Source organism: Notolabrus celidotus, chromosome 17 (assembly GCF_009762535.1).
Source record: "Notolabrus celidotus isolate fNotCel1 chromosome 17, fNotCel1.pri, whole genome shotgun sequence".
Lineage (NCBI taxonomy): Eukaryota > Metazoa > Chordata > Actinopteri > Labriformes > Labridae > Notolabrus > Notolabrus celidotus.
The window spans coordinates 4,137,920-4,164,017 of NC_048288.1; the positions used below are offsets into that span (position 1 = coordinate 4,137,920).

The 26,098-nt window shown below is 42.8% G+C and overlaps 1 protein-coding gene across 2 annotated transcripts in view; it reads left to right on the forward strand.

Moving 5' to 3' along the window:
* The window catches only part of ctnnd2a (catenin (cadherin-associated protein), delta 2a), a 518,337-nt gene extending 494,429 nt beyond the window's left edge, over positions 1–23,908 (forward strand). For both annotated transcript variants that reach the window (XM_034706751.1, XM_034706750.1), the window contains exons 22-25: positions 10,724–10,850; positions 17,770–17,901; positions 20,356–20,432; positions 21,289–23,908. In XM_034706751.1, coding sequence (XP_034562642.1) covers positions 10,724–10,850; positions 17,770–17,901; positions 20,356–20,432; positions 21,289–21,708 — 756 coding nt within the window. In that variant the 3' untranslated portion in view covers positions 21,709–23,908. The remainder of the gene's footprint in view (positions 1–10,723; positions 10,851–17,769; positions 17,902–20,355; positions 20,433–21,288) is intronic.
* Positions 23,909–26,098: the final 2,190 nt, after the last annotated feature.

The following is a 26,098-nucleotide window of genomic DNA, read 5'->3' on the forward strand; positions in this document are numbered from 1 at the left end:
TTACATGAGCACCGTCTCATAACGCAGTTAGCTTGTAGCTGTTATTGAAGACACTTCTTTTAATTACATCTATTTCACACTTTCTGACACTTTCCAAAAAGTTGAGCTGGCACTGTGCAACAAATCATGACACACAGAGAAAACTTCGGGAGGCTAATGGATGCCGTACCTGACTGTTCCCTCTAAGAATTGTATGAACACAGCTTAGTTAGCAACAAACCAGCCCTAATTCTAAAACTGTGAAAATCGTTGCATTAGCGGATCCACACTTGACTTTATCGCCTGAGTCCAGAGCTGGAAATAAATGACTTTACTGCTGGTATCCCTGCTTTACGTATTAGGTCATGGGTGTTAGGTGCAAGCAAAAAATCCTGTTAGCCTCCAATCCAAACATGGATTAGCATACAATTTAGACGAGAGAGGAGCCGGGTGTCTCTGCAGAATGTTTGTGAGCGAAAGCAAAGAGGAGGGAAAAGAGGAGAGGAGTGAGGAAGGGAAGTGATGTGAGTTCTTGAAATTTTTGCAGAAAATAAGCATGCCTGAGTTATGTGTGTGTGTGTGTGTGTGTGTGTGTGTGTGTGTGTGTGTGTGTGTGTGTGTGTGTGTGCGTGTGCGTTTGTGGAAAGAGGCGAAAAAGCGTGGGGTCAATAATGAGTCAATTTGAGCTATGTTGGCAAAGAGTTGTTTGCTTTGAAGTTTTGAAGTAATGAGAGCATTTTCCAACTCTTTCAAACTGTGTAGAAGTTATAGGTGTGGGTATACAAGTATGTAGGTTTGTCTGTGTGCGTTTGTGTGTATCTGTGCCTTTGAAATGGTGTGTTTTTGTCAAACTGCAGTGAGAAGAGTTAATCACTTCCTACGGCAGTGCCCTGGGAGCAGTGAGCGAGGCAAGAAGGAAGAAAGAATATCAACAGAACCGAGGAGCTGGGCTGCCCGGCACCTCTCGAAGGCACTAAAACGCAAAAGTTGAGGGCCTGAAAATAAACAGTTACTCTGTATGTAAATAGCATCTGAGATGACTCAAAAGATCAGTGGTGCAGCAGTCATTAATAAACCAAAGCCAGAATCTGTTTGTAGCAACACAGCGCTGACTTTAGGATAAATCATGTATAATAGTCTCCAGAGTGCAGTAAAACTCTACTTTTACCCCAGTTTATTTGGATTATTTGACAGGATGTGTCCTCGTTCGCTGTGTGTGTGTTTGTGTGTGTGCTGTTTGATCTGCATTTCCTGGGAGGGAAGCCATGGGTCATCTTTTTAAGTAAACAACAAATGTGCGGTACTGTTCAACAAGGGATTCTTACAGAGAACAAAGACTTCAAACATGGTCACTTTGTAAATAAACCTATTCTTAATAGGACCAGAAGGACCGAATCCCCCATTTCACACACATATAGGCTCTGTCTATCTCTGTCTCTCACACACACACACACACACACACACACACACACACACACACACACACACACACACACAAACTAAACACTGCATTTCAGACTGTATATATTCACACCATTACACTTTGTCATATCACTGTTCAGTCTGTAATTTCTGCCGTGCCTCATTTCTTGATAAATGATCTAGCCTGGATACTTAATCAGACTCTGTCTCTCTCTCACACACACATTCACACACACGCACACACACGTATCACCAACACAAATCACTAAAACAGATACACACATGCATGACAGATGGGGTTCAGGGTCAGAGAGATGTTGTGTTTGTCACACGTGTGACAGATTTACAATATGTTCCAGGGATGTGTAACTCAGTGTGTGGGTGTGTGATATGACTGAGTGAGATACGTGTGTGTGCGTGTGTGTGTGTGTATGTGTGTGTGTGTGAGATAGAGAGAGAGAGGTCATTGATTGCACTGCCCAGTCATCTGAAGGATCTTTGCACATATAATGCTCAGGATGTTCTTGTAAATAAAGCGAATACATTTGAAGAGGAAGAAACAGAGAGTTCAACGCAGGAAATGTTCGGACAGGGCCGGCTCTGGTGGATGTGCTGTCCTGCGTGAGATCAGGATTTGGTGACCCCCCCTCAAAAAACTAATACTGCTCCACAACCACAGCGACAACAAAGGATTTAAGGAATAAGGACTTGTTGGGGAGGACATACCTTGAACTTTGAATTTAAGGTCCTCACCTGAAACATAAACACGTCTGTTGATACCGATGTGTGTCGTCTGAGCTCCTTCAGTATAACTCTGTGTCTCAGTGATCGTGTCGTCCTTCAATCAGATGGTTTCCTTTGATCCACATGCTGAAGCGCCCTTGGTCGAGACACTGAAACCCTAATTACTGCTGAAGGCGTAGCCAGCAGTGTGTGAATGCATGTGAATAGATTGGTTAATAATGATGGGCACTCTACATGGCAGCCTCTGCCACCACGAGACTATAGTGAATATGACAATGTAGTGTGAAAGCTCTTGAACAGAGAGAGCTACTCAAGTACATCCTGTTTAACATTTACAGTCATGTTAATGTTAATTTTTCTATGGTTGAAGATTTTAAATGTGTGCACCTTTGGAGCTGCATTATTTGATCTGTGATTAGAGTTGGAGGGAAAATGAATTAAGCAAAGATAGAATGATTTACCTTAACTCAACACGTTTTCAGATAAACAGAGTAAGCTCTCATCATTATTGACTGTCTCTCTCTTTCCTTCATCATCGGCTGATTTTTCTTTTTCTCTCAGCTTGTCTTCATGATCAGCTTCAGTCTCCATCTATGTCTCTCTCATCCCCTGCTGCTGTCCCTCCCTCTGTCTGTCAGTGTGTCTGTATTACACAAAGGTATACCACTGGTTTGAGGAGTTAAACACTACCACCAGTAGCTATTATTACTGTAAACTTATTAATATTATTATCATTATTACACTATTGTTTTTCTGCTTGAACCTGGAAGTGCTGTCAAGTACGAAAAACTGCAGTTCCTTGAGTGTCCACTTGAGGCTGGCTGCAAAAGCCGAGGAATCCCCAACAGGCTGCATGTTAGAGTGTCCATCTTTACAACATGATTACAGCCTAGTACAACAAAACTGTTGGTCTCCATAGCTCGATTCTTTGAATCTAAAAACAGTATGAGAGTGAATAATGTCACATATCTGTTTTGATGACATTAAGGATAACAGTTATGCTTTAAGGAGCATTATAAAGGGAGTAGCTAAGGTCACCCTGTAGCTGTTTACCATGAGGCTTAAGGACTGCCTCAGCTTCACCTCTCTGCCTGTTTCCAGATTGTTCAAAAGTTAATTGGAGTTAACACCGGCACTTTGGGCGTCATAACGTCTCTTCAGAAACCAATGGATGATGTCACTATACTTGTGTTTTCATCCTAGACTGTATAATTCATAGTTTTCACGTGACGGAACACACTTATGGAACACGCCCCCCTGGAGGGCAATAAAAGGCTTCTTACTGATATGGGCTAAGGAGAAATGACCGGACTCTGCTGCTAACTACATGTTTAAACATTAAAAAGTGCCAGACAGTTGTTTTCTCAGTTATATGACGAGGGGACAAGCCCAGGTTCTGCTTCTTACAGGGATATTTTATTGTTTTTGAAGTTGGGTTGTATGAGTTTTATGTCACTAATTATACTAGCTACACTAGTTTGTGATCTGATGGTTTATCTTAATTCCCAAAGGTCAATGAACTGTTGTTAAGTCTTGCTTGTGACAGCTGGAAGTTTTCTCAGCTCATTGTGTGTTAACTATGGGCATTAGCTTACATTAGCCCACCAGGTAACATGGGAATCTCTCCTGCTCTCCAGTTTAGCTCAGAAGTTCCTCCGGTGCATTGAATCGCCTTTTCCTTTATAAACTCCGGCTCATGAAGGTGTCCACGTGTGTCAGCAGTAAATGGCATGACGTCGGCTTGGTCAGAATCACTCCTTATTAAGTTTATTTGTATTTTTGTCACTTTGAAGCTGCAGACCTGAGCAGCTGATCGGTGTCAGAATCTTTTAAGATGAGCTAAATTGTGGTGGTCAAGACCCTCCTCTTCGCATCTTGTCTCACCCTGTCAGGATTCTTTTTTCCATAACAACCGTCTAACCATACATTATCCCTTACGTAGTCTCCATTAAGTCACCCATCTGTGTCTGAAGCGCTGTTTTGAAGCCAATCGTCGGCGAGAGCCATATTGGAAATGTTGAACTCAACCTAACATCTGTTGAGCTAATGTGAGGTAAAGAGGTGGGCCTTTAGCCTCCTTGCTAACAGCTACAGTGTTCCCGCCTGTCAGTCTTTAGCATCTAATTATGCTAAAAACGTAATCTTAATATCTTCAAATTGCCGCTTTATGAAAAAAATTCACCCCCTGGAGTGTGTGCTGATAGAGAAATAAGCTACTCAGACTACACTCGTTTTTTTTACCAGGCTGTAAACATGTTTATTTCTGCCATAGAGGATCGTCTTCTTTGAATTGTTGTGTATGTGGTTTCCTGTACTTCCGGAGCCAGCCTCAAGTGGACACAAGATGAACTGCAGTTTTTAGCGGTAGAGCATTGGCTTCAATTCTCCCGGCCAAAGTATGCTGCTTGGTTTTAATACAATGTATGGCTGATGTCAGAGTATGCATAATGAGTGGGTGGTTGAGCAGGTGAGAGAGATGAAGGGAAGTCATCAATCTGACAGGAAGTTTACATTGCACATTATATTTTTATTATGGGCTTAAGCCAACACCCCTGAGACCATGGCGCCCAGGGCGACCACTTATATGACCTCGAGCGAGCTCTGTATTTTGTTCCTCTGAAAGCACAACCACCTGATTGAGATGAAACAAACATTACTCAAAAGGTAAGTGAGTCAGTGATGTTTTTCAGGTACTTTCATAAGTGTTTGCCGTGTAAAGTTCCTCAGATGACAAGTTCTGTCTGAGCCTGCTATTAACAAGATGCTCCTTTGTCTAGAGGGAGCTAGAATTAAAAAGTCATCCGCTGCAATCCAGCATTAACAAGAAATGACAGCCAGAAAGAGATGAGTGTTTGAAATACTTAAGTCGACATCAAACCAACCCCAGGCCTCAGAAGCTGCCTCTGTGTTGTGCCTGGTTTCCCTCTGATGTTCACCTGTGTCAGACAGGGAGGCTCAGAGAAGTGTGTTGTGATAGCCTGTCTCAGCGCAGGCTAACAACAGTATTTTAGGAAGACAGAGAGGCAGGGCTGCAGGATCTACACTCAGGAAAATAGATGCAACAGTAGAAGAAAGGTCACTTCTTCATTTAGCCGAAGCAACCAGAGTAAAGAAAGCAAAGGTCAGAGGTACATTACTCCTGTGAGGACAGGTGATGGATCTGTGTGTGACTGTTATCTGATAATCTGAGTGTGAAATGAGGGAAATAGAGAACAGGATTGCAGGACTGAAGAGGTGACAATGTGAGACCCAGAGGGGACCCAGCGCCCACCACGGATAACCTTTTACAATTTTTACCATAATTGCTGTCTGGCATGAGTGCTTCTCTCTCTCTCTCTCTCTCTCTCTCTCTCTCTCTCTCTCTCTCTCTCTCTCACACACACACACACACTCACTCATATACCTCATTTGTTGGCACAGTAATCGCTTTTTACCTCGCAGTCCTACGACCTTCAACTAACCATCCAATGATGGGTAGAGCAACAGGCAGAATGGTTTCCTAGCAACCTTCTTTCTTTTTTTTAATCTCACATTTACTGTCGGGCCTGGAGGACTGGGAGCGAGAGAGAGAAAGAGAGAGAGAGAGGGGGGGGATGTTGGGTAGGAAGGGAAGGAAACCAGGTGGAGAATAAGTCTCAGTTGAACTGTGTGTGGACACGATGTTACACAACATGCATCTTTCTTTTGGTGAAAACTGGTGCAAAGATCTATTTTTCCTATTGTTGAGTCTCATATGACATTTTGATGTTTGATCCTTTGAACCAGTTTTACCTCACTGACTGACTTGTGGGTCACGATCATTGACGAGTGAGCAAAAAATCATTCTTAGAACCCACAAAACTTTATTCATTTCCACAAATACAAGGTTCGTCTGAATGATGTCAACTTAAAGGTTCTTCTATTTCATTTAAACTCCATAAAATCAACAAGGAGCTGCAATACAGGAAGTACATCAATCAATCATTCAATCAAAGTGTGTTAGGTCCCCCGGCAGTCTAAGCCTATAGCAGCATGAGCTGGACCAAGCCTGATCCAGCTCTAACTATAAGCTTTATCAAAAAGGAAAGTTTGAAGCCTACTCTTAAAAGTAGAGAGGGTGTCTGCCTCCTGGACCCTTACTGGTAGAAAGGAGAGGGGCCTGATAACTGAAGGCTCTACATCCCATACTACTTTTAAAGACTTTATGTACGATGAGCAGGCCTGCATGTTGAGAGCGTAGTGTTCTAGAGGGGTAATAGGGAGATGAAAGAGAGAGATGATAGTGGTGAGACGGATAGTAGTAGTTGTTGTTTATCTAACCTTCTGTTACACCCTGCTGAGGGGAAACCAGAGCCCACCCCTCTATTTCTCACTCCAAAAGGCCTACAGGTGCACAGATTATAAAATCATCACTGCTGGAATTAGATTTTGCAAACCAAGATAGAAACAAGTACGAGGAGGATAAATAAAAGGACTTCTCTTAGATTATATATTAACCGGAAGTCTACCGGTGCATTATGGAGCACTAATATAGACACTACATGACACGGTTGGTTGGAAGAGGAGGAAGTAGGCAGAGTGAAGCAGTCTTCAAGAGTCCCTGTTTGAAAGCAGGCATCATTAGCTGTCCCTGAGTCACCGAGGGCTACCTGCAACTCCGAGAGAGAGAGAGAGACATGATGGGGACAACAGCACAGACCTCAGGCAGGGAGAACAAGTGTCATAACCATACAACAATAACTACTCTCATAATGTATGAGTCACAGTCACAACACTCACTGCGGCTTCAGGGGATTACAAAGAGAGAGAAAAGCTGCATGTCAAGGTTTAGAGTTAATGTAATTTATGTTGAAAGATAACTGTGAAATGTATTGCAGCAACATTGACTTTATTACATAACGATCATCAGAATCAGGTTTGTTGCCAAGTAGCTTCACACCTCCAAGAATTCAGGGTTTCTGGTGCAGAAATAGCGATCGCAGAAGAAGAAGAAGTAGAAAGTGTTTTAACAGCTGGAGTCTGACTTTCAGGGAGGTGAAAGTGGTTAAGATAAAAACAACAGAAATACAGATTTTAAATGAAAATAAACAAAATGTGCGTCTACCAAAGGTGTTAGGAGAAGCTGCAGCTGTGCACGATGATGGTGAGTGTGAAATCTTGCAGTAGCACCTTCCACACATGCACTTCTAATCATTTCTTGAAAGTTTCAGGACAGCCTGAACCTCAGGATGCAGAACTTGACATCAAAAGGAGGCTGCAAGTGAATAAGTGGGAAAGAACATGCTGGCGAACAGAGAGAGAGAGTGAAGAGCAGCTTCATCACATGCACCAATTGCACCAGTCGCTCACCAGCTGTGTCGTCTAAGTTTCATTTCCCACTCAAGCTATCTCTACAGGGGACATTTAAGTTTCCGGTGTCCTGCCTGAGGATGCTTTAATATAGATTGCAGGAGTTAGGGATCGAACCCCCAACCCTCCAATTGGTAGTCAATCCACTCCACCCCTGAGCCACAGCCACCAATCATAAAGCTCCCTTCATTTTCCTGTGAGCCGCCACATTATAGACAGCAGACTGCATACATCACTCTGCAAAATACATCCATCATTCAATATTCAGAGACTGTGTTCATTTGATCAGCACGACAGCCTGGCAGCGGCCAATTGCAGAGTGGCAGCGGTGTACCATAAGGAGGTTACATGCTCTGTAATGAGATGTGTTGGGGAAGGAGAGGAGAAAGAGAATGTGAAACAAGGTGTGTGTGAAGAGGGAGGAAGTGGTGGATAAATAGATGAGGTGGAGAGGAGGTAGGGATGGAAGTGAGTTACCTTTGAACTACTGTGTGTCAGAGGATCCAGCTTTCTATTAGTCCTCGGTGATATGCCAGGAAATAGGAATCAGGGGACGACGTGAGACTTCTCCAGCTAACTTTTTTTTTTTCCGTCTCTACCTCTCCATCTGCACTCCTCCCTCTCGTTACCTCTCTCCTCTTCTTGCTATCTTTTCTCTCCTGTCATTACTCTCCCTCCATTGGCATCCTCCTCCTCCTTGCACTCATTACTTGCTGTCATCTTGTGTCTCTCTCAGCTTCTGCTCTGTCCTTACTTTCTTTCTGCCTCATCTCCTCCATCCCTCAGTCCTCTCATTCTCCTCTACATCCTAACTCCACCGAAGTAATCCCTCTCTCCCGTCCACTCACAGTCTCTACAGTCCATCCTGCACAGTGATGATGGAGAATGCTTCCATTATCTTATATCATCTGCTTGTGCTTTGCTTTCAGAGGTACCCAATTATCCTAATGCTAAATTGAATTTGGTTCCAGCTCTATGATTGTTGTTGACTCTCATAATCCATTTTTATGAAAAGGGCTTTGCTCCAATCACTGCTGAACTAATACAGATTCAAAGTCACTGGCTTGGCAGTAATTATCCTTGTGAGTTGTTAGTAGTATTAATTTTTCCTACAAGGACAGAGGACATTAACTAAGCTCTGTCTTGGTGCAGGTGTGTTAATATGTCATGTGTGGACAGCTGTGAAGGCATGCCTGTGTGGGTGTTTTGTTTTTGTCCACCAAGGTCCAAAACACATTTTTGACTTGCCTATTACAAGTTTGAGGCTTAAGAAACCCAATTTTGACAACCAATTAAAAAAGAAACATTTTATTTTTCAGTACAATGTGATAAAAGTTGAATTAAAACTGCAACCAAGGAGAGATATTTCCCTCCTACACACTCTGCAGTCTGATTCACTAAAATGTCTTTGCTGAAAAAATCCAAAATGTTCATACCATGTTACGTTTTCTTCAAATTGAAAAAGTTTTGCAAAGCATTTTATGATCACATATCTGTAAACTTTGATAAAACATGACATTGCTTATGTAAACTACAATCCCAACAAGGTAAGGTAAGGTAGGACTCTGATTTGCTTTATGATACTCAGTAGAGATCAGCAGCTTAGAGATGCTCTCTCCAGCTCTACAGGACAGAATGTTCTTCCACTTTTTCCTCTCGGAGATGGTTGACGGCGGCTGTGGCTCAGTCAGTAGAGTCGGTTGTCTATCAATTGAAAGGATGGCGGTTCGATCCCAGCTCCTGCAGTCACATGCCGAAGTGTCCTTGGGCAAGACACTGAACCCCAAATCCCAAATTGCTCCCTCTGTTGTGTGATGGTCCCTTACTATAGCAGCCTCTACCATCAGTGAGTGAATGTGGTGTGAATAGGTGAATCTGACAAGCAGTGGTGGACAGTAACAGGTTAGTTTACTTGAGTACAGTGTTTGAGTATCTGTACTTTACTTGAGTATTATTTTTTGGTGAACTTATTACTTTTGCTCCATTTAAAGACAAATCTCATCCTTTTGACTCCTCTACATTTCAATCAGTGCTCTAGTTACTCTCTACTTTATCTTTGAAGTCAGCTGATGAGTCTTCTTTTCTGAAATCAGATCCCAAAGACCGTAAACTGTTGGTGTCCTTGTGTTTGGTTTGTCTCAGTGGTGTAGCCGTACCTGGGTTGAGCGTAGATCAAACGTTCTTCAGATCAGTGCGTTCATTTAGTCGTGGCGATGATGGCTATGACTGAGAAGGATGATGATTCTCTACCTGAGCACCACGGCCATATTTTAAACCCACGTTTGAGCTTTTGAAATAAAGAATGATTGTTTGTATTGTTGTAAATCTCTGATCTGTTTACCACACAAACTTCATCACAGCCTCCAAAACATCAGCATCTAGCCTGAGAAAGCATGTGGAGGTCTGGAGCTAACACACTGCTTTGATTCCAGAGGAACATTGTAAACTTGTCTGTGCTTGTAGTAACTTAGTTTAGATTTCATGGTAGACTTTTTACATCTGAAATCATGTTTTCTAGATAAACAGAACGGAGCAGAATGTTCACCCATGCATTCTTGACTGACCTCATGCTTTGTGAAAATACATTTAGAGATATTTTAAAAAGTACTTTGAATACTTCAGTATTTTTAAAATCAAGTACACCAGGACTTTAACTCAAGTCAGAATCTGACTGAACAACTTTCACTTGTGTTGGAGTAATGTTTGACCAGGAGGATCTATACTCTGACAACCGGCAGAGGGGAATGTGTCAGACTACTTTCTTGAATTGATTTGTTATGATTTGTTTTGCTTTTGAGAATTAATCACTGTTCTAATGGAGTTTGACTAATGAGCTTCAAATGTTTGGATGCTTTTTCTTATTGCACACCCCAAACTGTTTTAATCCTTGATTCGGTGTCAAGTTATTTTGTGTTTCTGTCTACCAAATGGAACTATATGCTCAGCTGTGTATCAAAATGAGTGATTTATGGATTATTTTGGATTATTGAGTGTTTATTGCACCTAGCTATGATAATAAAGGATGAGATGCTGGTTTCGCTCTGGTGTTAGATCTTGCTTGCTGTGTACAAAGGCTACAGTTCTTCCCCGAGTTTGGCCCCCACCATGTACTGTACTTCCTGATTGCCTTCTCTGCTTCTGACTCTATCCATGTCATATACTTTTAATAAAGAGAATAACTTTTACTGTCACTATCGTTATATTTGTTATTTTACTTTTAACACTCTCTGTTTTTGTCTTTGTTTCACAGGACGGTTACTCCCAGTATCACTTTGTGGGCTCCGCTTCAACGATAGAGAGAGACAGACAGAGGCCCTACTCCTCCTCACGAACCCCCTCTGTCTCCCCTGTGAGGACGTCACCAAATAACCGCTCTGGTAAGGAGCACACAACACTCACAGTACAGACAGTATGTATGAGGAGTATGCATGTGTGTGTGTGTGTGTGTGTGAGTGTTTGTTTCCTTTTCAGTTCCCTAAACAAAAAGTTCTCCTTCACAAACTTTCCAGTCAGGACAGTTTTGCAAAGTGAGAGTCTCTTCCTGAACAGGAATAAATTCAGAGTTAAAATTGACTTTGATCTAATATTAGGCTTCGGTAATCGCACATGGCAAGACATCTGGCTCAGCAAGATCACCAGGGTCCTGTGAAGTTCAGGTGCAAGAGTGAGTCTAAAAGGAGTAGAGACATATTGGACTGTCAACACCCCGGAAATTAAAGGCTAGGTGTCACACAGTGTTACATCGGCAATCAAAGGAAGATTCCCTCACAGGGGTTTTATCACAGCCGATCGTCTGTGTGCATTCAGGGTTCAAAGTGTTGCCCTTATTAAGGTCCAGATTAGATGATGTGTTTTAATTTAGTGAATTACTTTCACCTCTGTTTGCAGTACTTTTTTTAGATTAAGAATTTCATTAAATAAAGAAAGAGGTCATTTTTGTAAAGATTATTTCCTTTATTTTTGAGATTTAAAGGAAACCACCTCTTTTGTTTCTTAATTTAAAATCCAGTGTCAATATTAAATCATCTTAGAATGGAAATAACTAAGAACCTCTTGTCCGATGTCATTAAAAGTTAAACAAAATAAACTTTCTTACCAAATCCTCTCACTTATACTTTTAATATTTAATAGTTTCATGCGATTAAATTGTAGTCAAAGAAAATAAGAACATTAAATGAATGTAGAAGATGTCTGTGTCATTGTCTACTAAAACTTACTCGGGGTAGCTGTTTCTCTCTGCTTGTGTTGATGGAAAAACAGAATGATTCTTGTTTAGTAAAACTTTATCCAGCTTGTAATATAAAGAGAAAAGAGTGGTGTCAGTCTCACTCTAGTCCCTAAGGATGAATCAGCATTGATGCAAAAATGTTGAACGACTCCCTTCAGCTGTGGAGTGAATATGAGGAGATGAAAGCAGTTATTCAGATTGAAGCCTCTGTTTTATTTCAGGTTTTGGTAAGTAATAAATTCTTGTTCTCATCTTACCTTTCAGAGAAAGGGTTTACCTTGGCCTCTGTTAGAAAGTCAATTTAGTCCAACAAAAGGTGTAAAGATAAGGCTGATCAGAACTACATTCAAACTGTACGCCTTAGTGCTCCAAGGTCCAGTTTTTTGTGTGGCTGATCCCAGTATTGCTTTGAATGCAGTCTGTATGAAGCACGTGTGAATTGATCACAGTGCAGAATTGACTTGCATGCCGTAAATTCAACAACACAGCTCTCACGTGCAGCACAGCGTATAAAGATCATTTCAGCCACTGAAGTAGAGCACAGGTTGAGATTGAGATTGATGAGCTGTGGACGCACAAATCCAGGGCGTAAAATTAACTTTTTACCTCATCTGCCATTGGCTAGTGATCTCTAAAAATGTACCGGCCAAAAATATTTTTCACCGACAAAATACAAAAAAATCATGCCTTATTTAATTTTGAATGACCACACGTTTTTATTTTGAAAATCCAACTTAAGCATTACTTAAAGAACACAGTTATGTACAGATAATATTAGATTAATGCTATTTTATTAGGTTATACTTCATTTCAAGGTGACAGCTGCATCATCATTTATTAGAAATATTCAAATTAATTCGTCAATTTTCCAGTTTTCTTTGAAACGTCGTTTAGTGACAATACTCCGTTTAGCTGTCTGTTCCTCTTCTTGATCGTCTCCTGCCTCTTTGTTTATCCTTTTTGCTCGTGGTGGCTTCACGCCAGGAATGTGTCGCCACATCTTCCTCGAAACGCTCTTCCCGCCGTGCTTCTTCAAGCAAAGGGAATGAATAGAACTCCATTAGCTGACGTCACGCTGCTCCCCACGTACCAAATCATAACACAAGTACAGCTCGCAGCGTGGGTCAAAATAGCCTGACAGTCGGCAGAAATGGGTGAAAGTATGAAAAAAAATAAGATTAAAATGTCCATCGGCCACTGGCAGATGTGTGTTTTTGTTTTACACGCAAAACTAATTCTTTACCCGCCAATGGTGCTTAGCGGGTGTTAATTTTCTTGCCCTGCACAAATCTATGAGGAGATAATAGTTAAAAAGGAGGAACTGTGACGTCAAAGTGGCCTCCATTCACACGTGGCAGATCGGACTGAGGTCTCATCACAAGGGATCCAGCCACAGACTGTATAAAATATGGGCGTAGTATCTGTGACGTCACCCATCTGTTTCTGAAGCGCTGTTTTGAGGCCAATCGGTTGCGGCAGCCATATTGCTGCTGTGGAGCAAGTGTGAGGTAAAGAGGTAGAGTTTGAGCCTCCTCGCCAACAGCTAGTGTTCCTGCCTGTCAGTGAAGTCAGCTGTGCCTCTCATTGGAAGACTCGTAATCTAAATATCTTCGAAATTGCCGCGTTAGAAAAAAGTTCACCCACGCACAGTGTGTGCCGATCGAGAAATGAGCTATCCAGACTACACTCGTCTTTGGTACCAGGCTGTAAACATGTTTATTTCTGCTGTAAAGATCGGCTTTTTCCCATTCATGAGTATGTGGTTTCCGGTACTTCCAGAGCCAGCCTGAAGCGGATCCTCCATGAACTGCAGCTTTTAGCACTTCTGCATTGGACTCATATTTTTAGACTGGAGGTTTCCGCTTGGATCAAACTTGTATCTGATTGAGAACCACATATGAAGGTGGTCTGAATCCAATTTCAAAAGATCAGACTCCATGTGAATTGTGCTTTTCAAATTGACATTAAAAAAACTGATTTGAGTCACACATGAGCAAAATAAACTCAGGTATGGGTCACTGTTGCCTGCAGTGTGAATGTAGTTCAAGTATGGAGATGTCTGCACATGTCTGTGAGGCATGAACACACCTGAAGGCACACATGGCAGTAATGAGCTATAATTTAAACATTAGCCCGTAGTGTTCGGGTTACCGCTTGATCAGTCTTTATATCAAGGGTATATATATATATATATATGGAGAGAGAGAGCTGCTAGCATCAGTGCCCGCCCACCATGGGCTCCAACGCTGTAAAGTAAGATTATCGTTAGCCTTTAGCTTGAGCCCATTGGCCTTCATGCCCAGCAAAGGGCGTATTAGCATTAGCTGTTAGCATCAGTAGAAGAGGAGCCTTTAGCTGTGCTTTCTCCACACCGGGCTTAGCAAGCTGATGAGGCAGAAAAGTACTTTTCCTTCCTCCCGGCTTAGAGAGGTCTTCAAGGACCCAGCTAAGAGGGAGGGAGGGAGAGAGGGAGAGTGGTGTGTGTTTGTGTGTGTGTGTGTGTGTGTGTGTGTGTGTGTGTGTGTGTGTGTGTGTGTGTGTGTGTGTGTGTGTGTGTGTATGTGTGTGTGTGTGTTTGAGAGGAAGAAGAGAGAGAGAAAGCGGAGGATGAGATAAACAGAAGAGGAGATAAAGAGGAAAAGCATGGATGCTGGAAGAATTAGGGATTGAGGGATGGTGAATGCACGGAGCAGGAAGTGAAGGATTTGACTTTGGCCGGTGACATTGAATTTAAGCAGTTTTGAGATCATCATGCTCAGAGAAGTTTGTGTACGTCTGTGTCGGAGGGGGGGAGATAAATGGGAGAAGATTGGAAATGACTCCCATCTTTCTGCCGCCCCTCCCCTCTCTGGACTCCTCACCTCCCCCGTTCCCTTCTTTCCCTTCTTGTTCGCCCGTTTCATTCTTATCCTCCTCCTCTTTGCAGTAATCCTACTTTCTTCTCACCTCTCTCTCTGATCTCTTGGTCTTCGCAGACACACACACACACACACCGTCTAATACACACACACACCCTCTTGCATCTGTATCTCCTCTCTGCATATGCTCCAGTCTGCAATCCGGCCCTTAGAGATGGATCAAAGCAGAAGGAGTAACGATGGCGTGCAGGGGGAGAAGGAGTGGAAGAGAGAGAGAGAGTAAGCAGTGAGTGGTAAAACTGTGGCGGAGACAGAGAGGAGGAGGAGAGGTTGCGGGCTGCAAGGATGGCAGCGAGAAAGAGAGCAAGCGGGAGGGAGGGAGGGAGGGAGGGAGGGAGACCTTTGGATTCATCAGGGTCCCCACAGGGTCCTGCTGTGACTGCGCTGATAGAACCAGTCTTCTGGGCTTTTATGAAGTTACAATCCAGGTCCCCGCGGTGTCCGTTACCAGGAGTGATGACACCATCTCTGGAGGTGTGTGTGACAGGTTCTCAGCATCCACCTTAATAGAATTCACTGCAGAGGTGTCCAATGCCCTGAATCAAATATCAAATACATCCAAACATTACAGAAGCCGCTCGTCTTTATCTTGCTTCATGTAATTTATGTAATTTTATTCACCACAGCCAAACAGCCACGTATCATGTTTGAGACTTTGCTTTTAAAGTGACTGAATAAAGAGTCCTTCAGGTTTTAAAGAGATAAGATGAGACTCAAAGGCACTCCAAAAATCACTTTAAAAGCCTTTCTTCTATTTGGTTCACCAGATTTTTAAGTGTTTCTCCACACTGCTTATTATCAGGGTTTAAAGAACAGCTAAAGAGAACAAAGGCTTCTGATACTACTGTTTGTAATGTGTCTTTTCTTCTTGTTTGTGTCTCCGGCAGTAGCTCTCATATTTTGTGTATTGATGTGTTTCTTTCCTGTAGCCACAGACGGAGAGCTGTTAATATACCTCAATGTTGGGTTTATTTTGAGTGTGTCCTTCACTCAGAGGTTTAGATTAGAAGCTGTATAGAATATATACCGTACGCTCCGTGGTTAGTTACAGGAATGTTTAGCTAAGCACCCTGAATGGGCTGATACAGGTATAAAGGATTCTTCAAATGCAGTCAGTCCCGATAACAGGGACTGAGTAAGCACTTATGGTATGCTATAAGTGGATTACACTGAGACATGCTGAGTGTGTGTGAGAGAGAGATACAGTGGAGGTACAGTGCACGGTTTGTCCTTGTCTGTGCATGTGTGTGAACGTGTGAACGTGTGAACACAGGCATGTAAGTTATGTCTGAAGTAAGTTAATAACTTTGTTTGGTCACCACAGAGACGTAAGGTTCATCTTCCCCAGCAGAGTTAATGTCATGAATGTAACTCGCCAAAATATTGTTGCAGAAATGATGTCTTCACTTCCTGTGGGCAATCCCAGAAAAGCAGTTCTATAATGGGGTATATGTTGCAGTGTTGCCTCTCATACCTGGTTGCTCTCAGTCAGGCTGATGGTTGAAAAACAACTACCGTGCAATGGTTAGTCGACAAACAATAACGAACACGGGACTTCCACCAGATCCATGTCCGGTCCATCTCCGATCCGCTGCGGTCGGACTCTGTGCGCTCTCGTCCGTCGATACCCAGCCGGAACGCAACGGAGTGGATCCAGTGGAAGTTAACACATTGACTAGAATAGAAACCTCAGATCCGGTGCTGTGACGGATCAGAGACGGACCGGACATGCATCTGGTGGAATTTGGCCGTCAACATATTTAAATATGACAAAGCGTTTATCTTTTATCTGCAGCTGGTGTAAAATAACACCAGTGACATAGGGTGGTGAAACTTGATCGAAATTTGAGTTACACACAACATACTTGTGCTGAAAGAAAGAATGAACGCTCAGTGAAGAAACCCACTGCACTACGCCCTATACTGATACATTTAGCAGCCTACCACATGGCTCCTGATGTCCCCCAAAGAGAGAGAAAGAACAGATGGGGAGCGAGAGCCAGCACATCACTGTGGTTATCAAGTGGGCTCCTCCCTTCAATGATGTTTCCTTTAGTCAGGCCCACGGTACCTTAGAGAGGCTGAACAGTTAACTCTGGAGTCCCAGAGGACCCCCCCCTCCATGCCAGCTCCCACTGTCCATCATATCCACCAGCAGAAAACCCCACTTTAATAACCCAACCCATACAGTACTGCCACTTTCAACGGACCCAGGCTCCGTACATGCAAGCGCCAGGTAGTGACAACACCATCTAAATCACCAACAATCCAGTCACTATGATGAGCCAAAAGCAGCACATGCCTTCCTTTATCAAAGCAACACCTTGAAATAAGTAGAAGTGTATGAAAACTAGTGAGAAAATAAATACATCAAGACAGTATGAACATTAATAACTCAATCATTGTGTTTCCTGTGAGAAGAGTAATAGGACCAGAGTAATAGTGCTGCTTTGAATGTATCAAAACTTAAATATCTGTGAAGGAAAGAATGGAAACTTTTGACATCATCACAGCTATTTTTAATGCAGAAAACTTCACTCCACCCTGCTCCCATGTGTGTTTGTCTTCCTGGTGTGTGTTGCTGCCCCCAGAGCTCCATCTCTTGGAGGATTTGCTGGTTAAGTGGTCAGTCATGACAGCGTTTAGCGCCTGTCTGTGTGATGACGTCCAGTGTTCAGTTCTCTTGAGATATATATTTAATATGAGACGTAGAACCATCAGGGGAACAAAATAAACTATTGTCTGATCTGAAAAGGAAGCGCAGCAGGTGTGAAATTTGATATTCAAATAATGTATTCAAAATGTGTGTATGCATGTGTGTGTGAGTGTGTGTGTGTGTGTGTGTGTAAATTCCCAGAAGTCCCTCAATGTGCTGGAGGTGACCCTTTATGCCGACAAGCTAAATGATGAATAATGACTGTGCACCTTGAGAGGCCAGCACACACACACACACACACACACATATAAACACATACACACACAGAAAAGTATAAGCATGCAGAAGTGTGAAGGCACATGCTGTTCTAGGTTTATTGCTCATTATTGTGTGTGTGTGTGTGTGTGTGTGTGTGTGTGTGTGTGTGTGTGTGTGTGTGTGTGTGTGTGTGTGTGTGTGTGTGTGTGTGTGTGTGTGCGCGTGTGTGTGTGTAGCAAGCGCTCCAGCCTCCCCCAGAGAGATGATGAGTCTGAAGGAACGCAAGATGGACTACGATTCCACGGCAACCAACGCCGGTTTCCATAGCAACAAAGGAGAGCACACATCCCGGAAAGACGGCATGGCAGGTGCGTGTGTGTCTGTGTCTGTGTGCATGTGCGTGTGTGTGTGTGTTTGTGTGATGGAGAGACTGAGAAGAATTAAATGATTCTATTTTATCCCCCTCTTTATCTCTCTCTCTCTCTCTCTTTCCGTCCTCGTGGGTCTTTCTCCATCTTTGCCCGTTTTTCAGTCTGCTATCTTTCAATCTCTTCTCTCTCTCTTCTTTTGTCTGCTTCTCCTTTACCCCCTGGTCTCTGAACTCTTCCCTCACTCTGCCTCTTTTCTCGTTCTGTCCGTCTTCTCACTCTGTCCTCTCGAGGCCGGACTTTAAAACAAACTGCAGGGAGATTTGGAGTCTAATTAGCTGATTTTTGAGCCAATTGTGTCGTTTCCCACGCTTCTGTTTGTCTTTGAATGAGCATTATTAGCAGAGTAGTGGTGCTATTAATATTCATCATTGATTCATTCGAAGATGTCATCTTTTTATTCATTTTTATTACCTGGCTCTCTTACTGATGTTCCTGCTGTGAAAGATGCCTCATTCTGATTGGTCGAGACCTCTTGACTAACATGATCAACACCAGAGACAAATTGATCACACGTCATGTCAAATCAATCCACAGAGAAGAGTTCAGACACATTTAGCTTCTGCTTGTTGACACCATAGACCGTAAGGTGAGGGGAAACCGTCAAATTCCGTTAGCATCTTATCGCTAAACAATATGATAAAACCGTTAGCTTCTTACTGAAAAACTAAAATAAAGTGGTTGCATAAGTGTACACACCCTTTAACTAATCATTGTTTGAAGCACCTTTTGATTTTATTACAGCACTATTAGCATGGCACATCTTGACGTGGTGATATTTGCCCATTCTTCTTTACAAAAAAGCTCCAAATCCATCAGATAGTGAGTACATCTCCTGTACACAGCCCTCTTCAGACCACCCCACAGATATTCAACTGGATTCAAGTCTGGACTCTGGCTGGGCCATTCCAAAACTTGAATCTTCTCCTGGTGAAGCCATGCTTTTGTTGATGCTTTGGTTCGTTGTCGTGTTGAAAGGTGAAATTCCTCTTCATCTTCATCTTTCTAACGGAGGCCTGGAGGTTTTGTGTTAAACTGACTGGTGTTTGTAATTGTTCATACTTCTCTCCACCTTGATTAAGGCCCTGGTTCCAGCTGAAGAAAAACAGGCCCAAAGCATGATGCTGCCCCCACCATGCTTCTCTGTTGGTCTGGTGTTCTTTATGTGATATACAGTGTTGTTTTTATGACAAACACACCTTTTGGAATTATGGACAAAAAGTTCCACCTTGGTTTCATCAGACCATAAAACATTTGATGCTTTTGGGAGACTTCATGTATGTTTTTGAAACATGTTGCCGGGCTTGGATGTTTTTCTTCATAAGAAAAGGCTTCCATCTTGCCACCCTACCCATAGCAGAAACATATGAAGAATAGGAGAGATGTTGTCACATGTAATAAACATATGAAGAATAGGAGAGATGTTGTCACATGTAATAAACATATGAAGAATAGGAGAGATGTTGTCACATGTAATAAACATATGAAGAATAGGAGAGATGTTGTCACATGTAGTACACAGCCAGTACTAGTCAGAAATCCCTGCAGCTCCTTTAATGTTGCTGTAGGCCTCTTGGAAGCCTCCCTGACCAGTTTTCTTCTGGTCTTTTCATCAGTTTTGGAGGGATGTCCAGTTCTTGGTAATGTCACTGTTGTTCCATATTTTCCTCCACTTGATGATGACGGTCTTCACTGTGGTCCATGGTATATCTAATGCCTTGGAACATGTTTGTACCCTTCTCCTGACTGATACCTTTCAACAATGAGATCCCTCTGATGCTTTGGAAGCTCTCTGTGGACCATGGCTTTTGCTGTAAGATGAACTGAGGAAATGTCGTGAAAATCTTCCTAGAACAGCTGATATTTATTGGGATGAATCAAAGTCACTTTAAATTATGACAGGTGTATACTGACTACTATTTGTCATGAGTTTGAATGTGATTGGTTAATTCTGAACACAGCCACATCCCCAGTTATAAGAGAGTGTGTACACTTATGAAACCACATTATTTTAGTTTCTTATTTTTTATTCTTCCCCCTAAAAGATTTCTTTTTTTTTAATGGAATTGTTCATGTTATAGATCACATTAAAGGTGGAAAAAGTTCTGACATGATTTATCTTGGTCTCAATTTTTTACATCACAAAACCTGGCATTTGAACAGGGGTGTGTAGACTTTTGATATCTACTGTAGCATGTTCAATCCACCGCAACAGGGAGATAAGAATCCAGCACCATGGAACAATAACTGACGTGGGAGCACTGGGGCTATTTAAAAAAAATTGTTTCAACGTGTTTATATTTTGAGTTAGTAGCCGGGTAATAAGCTTGATAAGGGGATTACTTATCATTCATTAATACGAAGATGTCGTCTTTTTGTTCTCTCTCCATTCAGTTCAAGTTTCCTGTGGCACATCCACATTGTTCCGGAATTCCTACCTGACCGCCAGTGATGACATCAAGCAGAACCAGGTGAGTTAACAGTGCTCTATAAATGTACACGCTCACAGCTGCAGCAGCACAGCAGGCTGTAGCAGGGCACGCATGTCGTCAAGACTCTCATAAATTGGCGTGTGCTGTCATGACAAGTTGCTTATTAGGAGAGATAGCTGCAGGATGGAACAGGCACACACACACTCTCCGACACACTCTCACACTCACATGCACACAAAAGGTGTCTGGCTGTGATAAGAGATGTGCTGGCAGACTGTGCAGCAGAGACACGCCCTCAGCGCAGCCAGCGACAAACCACTGTGTCCTGAACGCACACCTGACTGGTAATTCAAATCATCGCTCTCCGTTGATTCCACTAATTATCCGCCTCTGTTAAAGGCTCTGCTGCTCAGGAGGGAGGGGAAACACAAAGCATCATATCCTCTCAATATGGAGATTCACACTTTGTTCATCTGTATTGAACCCATGATAATAACCACTTATGTGTGGATACATCTCTGGCAGTTAAACTCCACTGAACACCTTCAATGGGTGTGTGAGCAGAGGGCTTTTACACCGTGATACCTACACACACACACACACACACACACACACAGCCAGTTACAGTATCACAGATGAATTGGCCCCTTCGATACCTGCATGTGATGGAGGATTCACAGCATGAGTCTCTCCCCACTTGATACCTATCTGAGCGTTTTCATCTGTACCGCCGGCCTTTCAAACCCCTCTCCCATAATGTGCTCACTCTCTCCCTGCCCCTCTCCTCTCTCTCTCCCTCACTCCCACTACACACATTTTCTGCCTCTCCATTCTGGTTTTCTGCACCTCACCCCTACCTGCCACTTTTCTGCCATTTCCACCCCTCCCTCACTAGGCTCCAGCTCAGCCCTGCATCGTGCCTCCCCAGCCCCAGCAGGACAGCCCATCAGCATCGGTGCTAAAAGACTACGACCCCTACCCTCCCCCTCCTTCCTTCCCCCAGCCTCAGCCGCCGCAGCCCCCGCCTCACAGCCAGAGCCGGAGCTTCGACGATGTCTACTATGAGGACCAGGGACCTCCGCTTCCCCCTCCTCAGCCTCAGCCACAGATCCAGGTGCAGGCCCAGCCTCAGGCTCAACCCCAGCAGCCTCCAGCATCCGCTGGACCGCCCCGGGACCCACGGGAAGACCTGCGCATGCACCTGGGCCTCAAATCCACGGGCAACTACGTAGACTTCTACTCGGCCTCTAGGCCGTACAGCGAACTGAACTACGAGACCAGCCACTACCCGGCCTCGCCCGACTCCTGGGTCTAGTTAGACTATGATGATGGGGGGGTGAGGGAGAGTCTGTGTGTGCGTGTGTGAAAGGGATTATTTTTGCAAGTGTTCAACAGCAGATTAACACAAGGTGACAGCGAGTGGCATGATGAAACAGAAAAAAGGGGGACAACAGAAGTAGACGGTGTTAAGAAGTGAAGACAGGTCGAGTGACAAAGAGAGACTGTGCATGTGCATGCCAACATTTTCCTTTTTTTTCCCAGACAGCTTTATTTCCTCAAAGTCAGCTCCATTGCACAGACGAGTGGAGAGGGTGGGAGTAGATACGGAGAAGAAGAGTGTTTGAAAGGTGATGGAGGAGTGGGCCGGGAAATACAGATAGAGAGGGAACGAGCAGGTGGAGAGAGTGCGCAGAGAGGAGGAGAGAGATGGGATCAAGAAGTAATTGGGGAGCGGATGAGGGTGAGCTCTTACTCTGAAGGAGCAGGAGGTGGCCTGACCTTTTGTTGAAGACAAAGAGGAAGAGACAAGGATGGCGTGAGGGTTCTTGAGGAGGTCAGAAGGAATAAAAGCACAGATAAAGATGAAAGCACACGAGGCACAAGGCAAGAAGTGGGTGTTTACCATTTCACCTGAGTGACAAACGTAGCACTGCTTCTCTCCTTCTTTCTTTTGGTTGCGATAGCCTTGCCGCCGACGGAGGCTTCTTCATTTGTTTTCAAGGAATGTCATCTTCTGCAGACTTTTTTTCTTCATTCTTTACATCTTCTTTTATTTGTACTTTTGTAAATTTTCACTGAAAAGAAGCATTTTTATTTTGTGTACAGTTCAAAGGTGATATAGTGTGTATATTACACATGTTTTTGATGGGGCCACTTGTCACACTTGTTTTTTTCCACAACCTACAACTGACTAAAATCAACAAACAGCAACAACGATGAATCAAACATGCGAACAAAAGACGCAGAACACAGGACATTTTTCTGGATGGTTGTCAGTGGACACCTTTGTTTTGACTCGAGGAAACCCTGCAAGTGTTTGTGTCTTTCTCTCTCCATCAGTGAATTTTGTTGTGGACACACTTAGACGTAAAGAGCAGTCCGAGGCTGCCACGGCACCAGATTGGCAGAGCAGTATTGCTCCTGAGTCCTCGTCAACAAAAGTGCTTTTCACTGCCGAAAGAATCTCTGTGTATGTTTAAAGCACACTCTCTGTCTTTGGAAAGGGATGTTTCCTCCTTTTTCAGGAGCTGATATGTTTGACCATGTCAACTTTAAGTGTTTTTTCATCCTCACTTGTGCATAGAAACTGGTCCATCCAACAAGAGCCGCCGTGAGCATTGTACATCACAGTGTACAGTCCAAAAAGGAACAAAGGAGAGACATTGTGCCAAACTTTGACACCTCATGGGCCAGTCCTGTGAGACTTTAAAGGGACATTCTGTCGAAGTTTACAGACAATGACTGGATGACTCCCTCTGCTGTTTGTAACTTTGATTTTCTTGTGTTTTAATCAGGTGAAGTTGACTTATTGCTGGGGATCATGGGTAACATCTCCCTCCCATAGATGTACAGACCTGCCTCTCTGTGTTGGCTGAGAGTGTGTGCGTGTGCGTGGGTGTGTGTCTGTGTGTGTTTGGGGACAGAAGCGTGTGTGTGTTTGTGTATGTGTAGGTGTGCATGTATGTGACAGAATGTGAGGCCCGTGTGTGTACACGTAAACCTGAGCGAGCGTATCTATGCATGCATGTGTGTAGTAGTGTGCGTATGCCTCCGTTGCGTGTATGTGCGTGTGCGTTCCTGTATAAATCAGTGTCCAAACAAGGCATTCCTACCGACAGTTTGTCCAGTTTTACAACATGAGCAACCAAGGTAAAAATCACTAGAATGAATTGTTGATATAGAATGACAAATCTATGAATATATGAATATAAATATAAATATATATATAATTTTTATGTGCAGATGTCAGTGTCACTAAATGCAACAAATGTTCGCAGAGAAAAAATGATTATGTGATGTACAACAGGACTCTTGTTCACTTGACCTAAACGTGGAAGCTGCTGATCAGGCCCCCCCTCCCCTCCCAATCAAGACAAAAGAGAAACCCCACCTGAAGACGCTCAGGCTCTGGTGCGAGTTGTGTGTTATTGTGTGTCCATGCTTCTTAGATGACCCTGCTGAGAGAGGACCGTACTTGAACACAAGGAAAAATAAAAAGACTCTTTGCAATCAAACAACCTGGTCTCCTCTATTGTTGATCTTTTTAACAGAAGGAGTTTTAGAGCTGGATGTGCATCAGAGGTTTTCTTTACATTATGAGGTTTTCTTTGAGGAGAGTAAGGAGCCGGTTAGTCCAACACACTTTGATGTGCCTAAGCTTAATTCACATTTTCACGTCAGTCTTTCAAAGCAGCTTTTTGTGGGGATGGAGTTTAATCATGATGATTGAACAATTTCCCTCAAAGAGTCAGACTTGACAAAAATAGTAAAATAATAGAAAACACAATTAAATAAAATCATAATAGAAGTTTTTTCATATCCAATCAGGCTAAAACAAAAAGTGCTTACTTATGAATGTGTTTTGAAGCTGGTGAAAACTGCATGTGCCGTTTGTACATGGGAGTAGTCAACTACAGAAAAGGGACAGTATTTTATAAGATACAGTGACAAAGTGTCAAACAAACACCTTTAAAAACCTACACTACTTCATTATAGTTTTAATCTTCACATTTTTGATTCTGCATACCATAAACCTGAACAGTACTTCTAACTCATAGCCATTAAGGGTACAGCACTCAAAACCAGCTATTTAGTTAAACCAATAATTAATGATTGAGTTATCAGGACAACTAATGTTGTTTTAATTATATGTGGATCCATTTTATTGAGTTAATATCCATGTCCAAATAACAAAGTTTGAGTGTACAGAGGGACGCTGTGTATGACATCATCAGCGTCACCATGTAAGTCTTCACACACTTGAAAAACCACAATGGTGGAGCTTCACGAAGCAGCAAGTAACGAGGAAGTACATCACCAAACAGATGTACCGGTACAGAAAGACAAACAATGATCCAAGAAGGGACAGGGGACACAGAGGAACTAAATACACAGAGGCTGTTTTCTAAACCGCCTACTATACTAGCAGGATGTACTGATTTGGCCAAAATTCAGGAAGTAGTATGTGAACAAGAGCAAAATCTGCAGTATGCCAAAACTCCTGGATGTCTACTGATTCTCGAAAATTTCACAGTATGCATCGGACCAGTCTCCCTCACGTACTGTTTCCCACAATGCACAGCACTCGTTCTGTTTTTTCTTTTTCCTTCTTTTTTGACGGGGGGAATTCCGTTTTGGGGTAATGTGAAAGATATTAAATTCCATAAAAACCACTTCTCAACTTTTTAAATCATAAGTGATGCTAAAGAAGCAGTTTCTCTATCAGGTTCACCGTTGTTTACTTCCGCTTTCTGAAACCAGTGACATCTGGCCCAGCGTACGGCAGACCAGATCCAACAGAACAGACAGACTACAGACTAAATTCAAACAGAGTATGTAGTGGGCAGTACCTACTAGGGGTGACCCCAAATCGTTCTAACAAGCCTTAGTTGACTGCCAATCTCATAGTGGAATATTTGCATATGAAACGTGGATCATTCCATTCAAACCATGGGGGTGCTCAATGTCTAATTTTACACTATTTTCCTGTTTCCCGTAAAAATAGTATCTCATTTAGCCTATTTTGATATAAATATAAACTTATTTAATGTAATTCTGAGAACAGCTCTTGAAGTGTTAAATCTCCTTAAAGTGGTAATTAAATCTCCCCTGGTAATTAAAGGTGGACTCTCCCATTTAGCAGGACCTGTGGAGCAGGCGTACCTCAGCTGGTCTTTAAATCTTTCTACGTTCATGGTAGCTCAAAATGTCAGAAATAAAACTTCAGTTGATCCTAAAAAATAGTGATGAAGATGAGGAGCAGCTTCATGAAGAGGGCTGTGAGATCAAAGATTACCGGACCACACAAAAACTGTACGGGGCCAAAAGAACGAGGAGGGATACCCAAAGCTGTACCAAAGCCTCAAAAACAATCCACAGCATCCCATCCACCTCCACACCATCAGAGAGGATATTCTCAAAGACAGGATTTACAGTCAACAAAGCAAGGAGCGCACTTCTGCCCGTACACACGATGGTTTTCCTCACATACAATTTGAAAAGACAAAGACGTGATGAAAGACTGTTTTAAAAGGTACTGATAAGAGATTTAAAAACCCTTTAGCTGGTTCAGGTTTGATTTTGAACATTATACAAATGTTTAGTCTTAAGTTGGACAAACTACCCTCCACAGTGCTGCTCTCCTCTGTGTGAACACTGTTTAAATATCTCCTGATTCCTTATTCTGTAACGGCACGTTGTTCCAT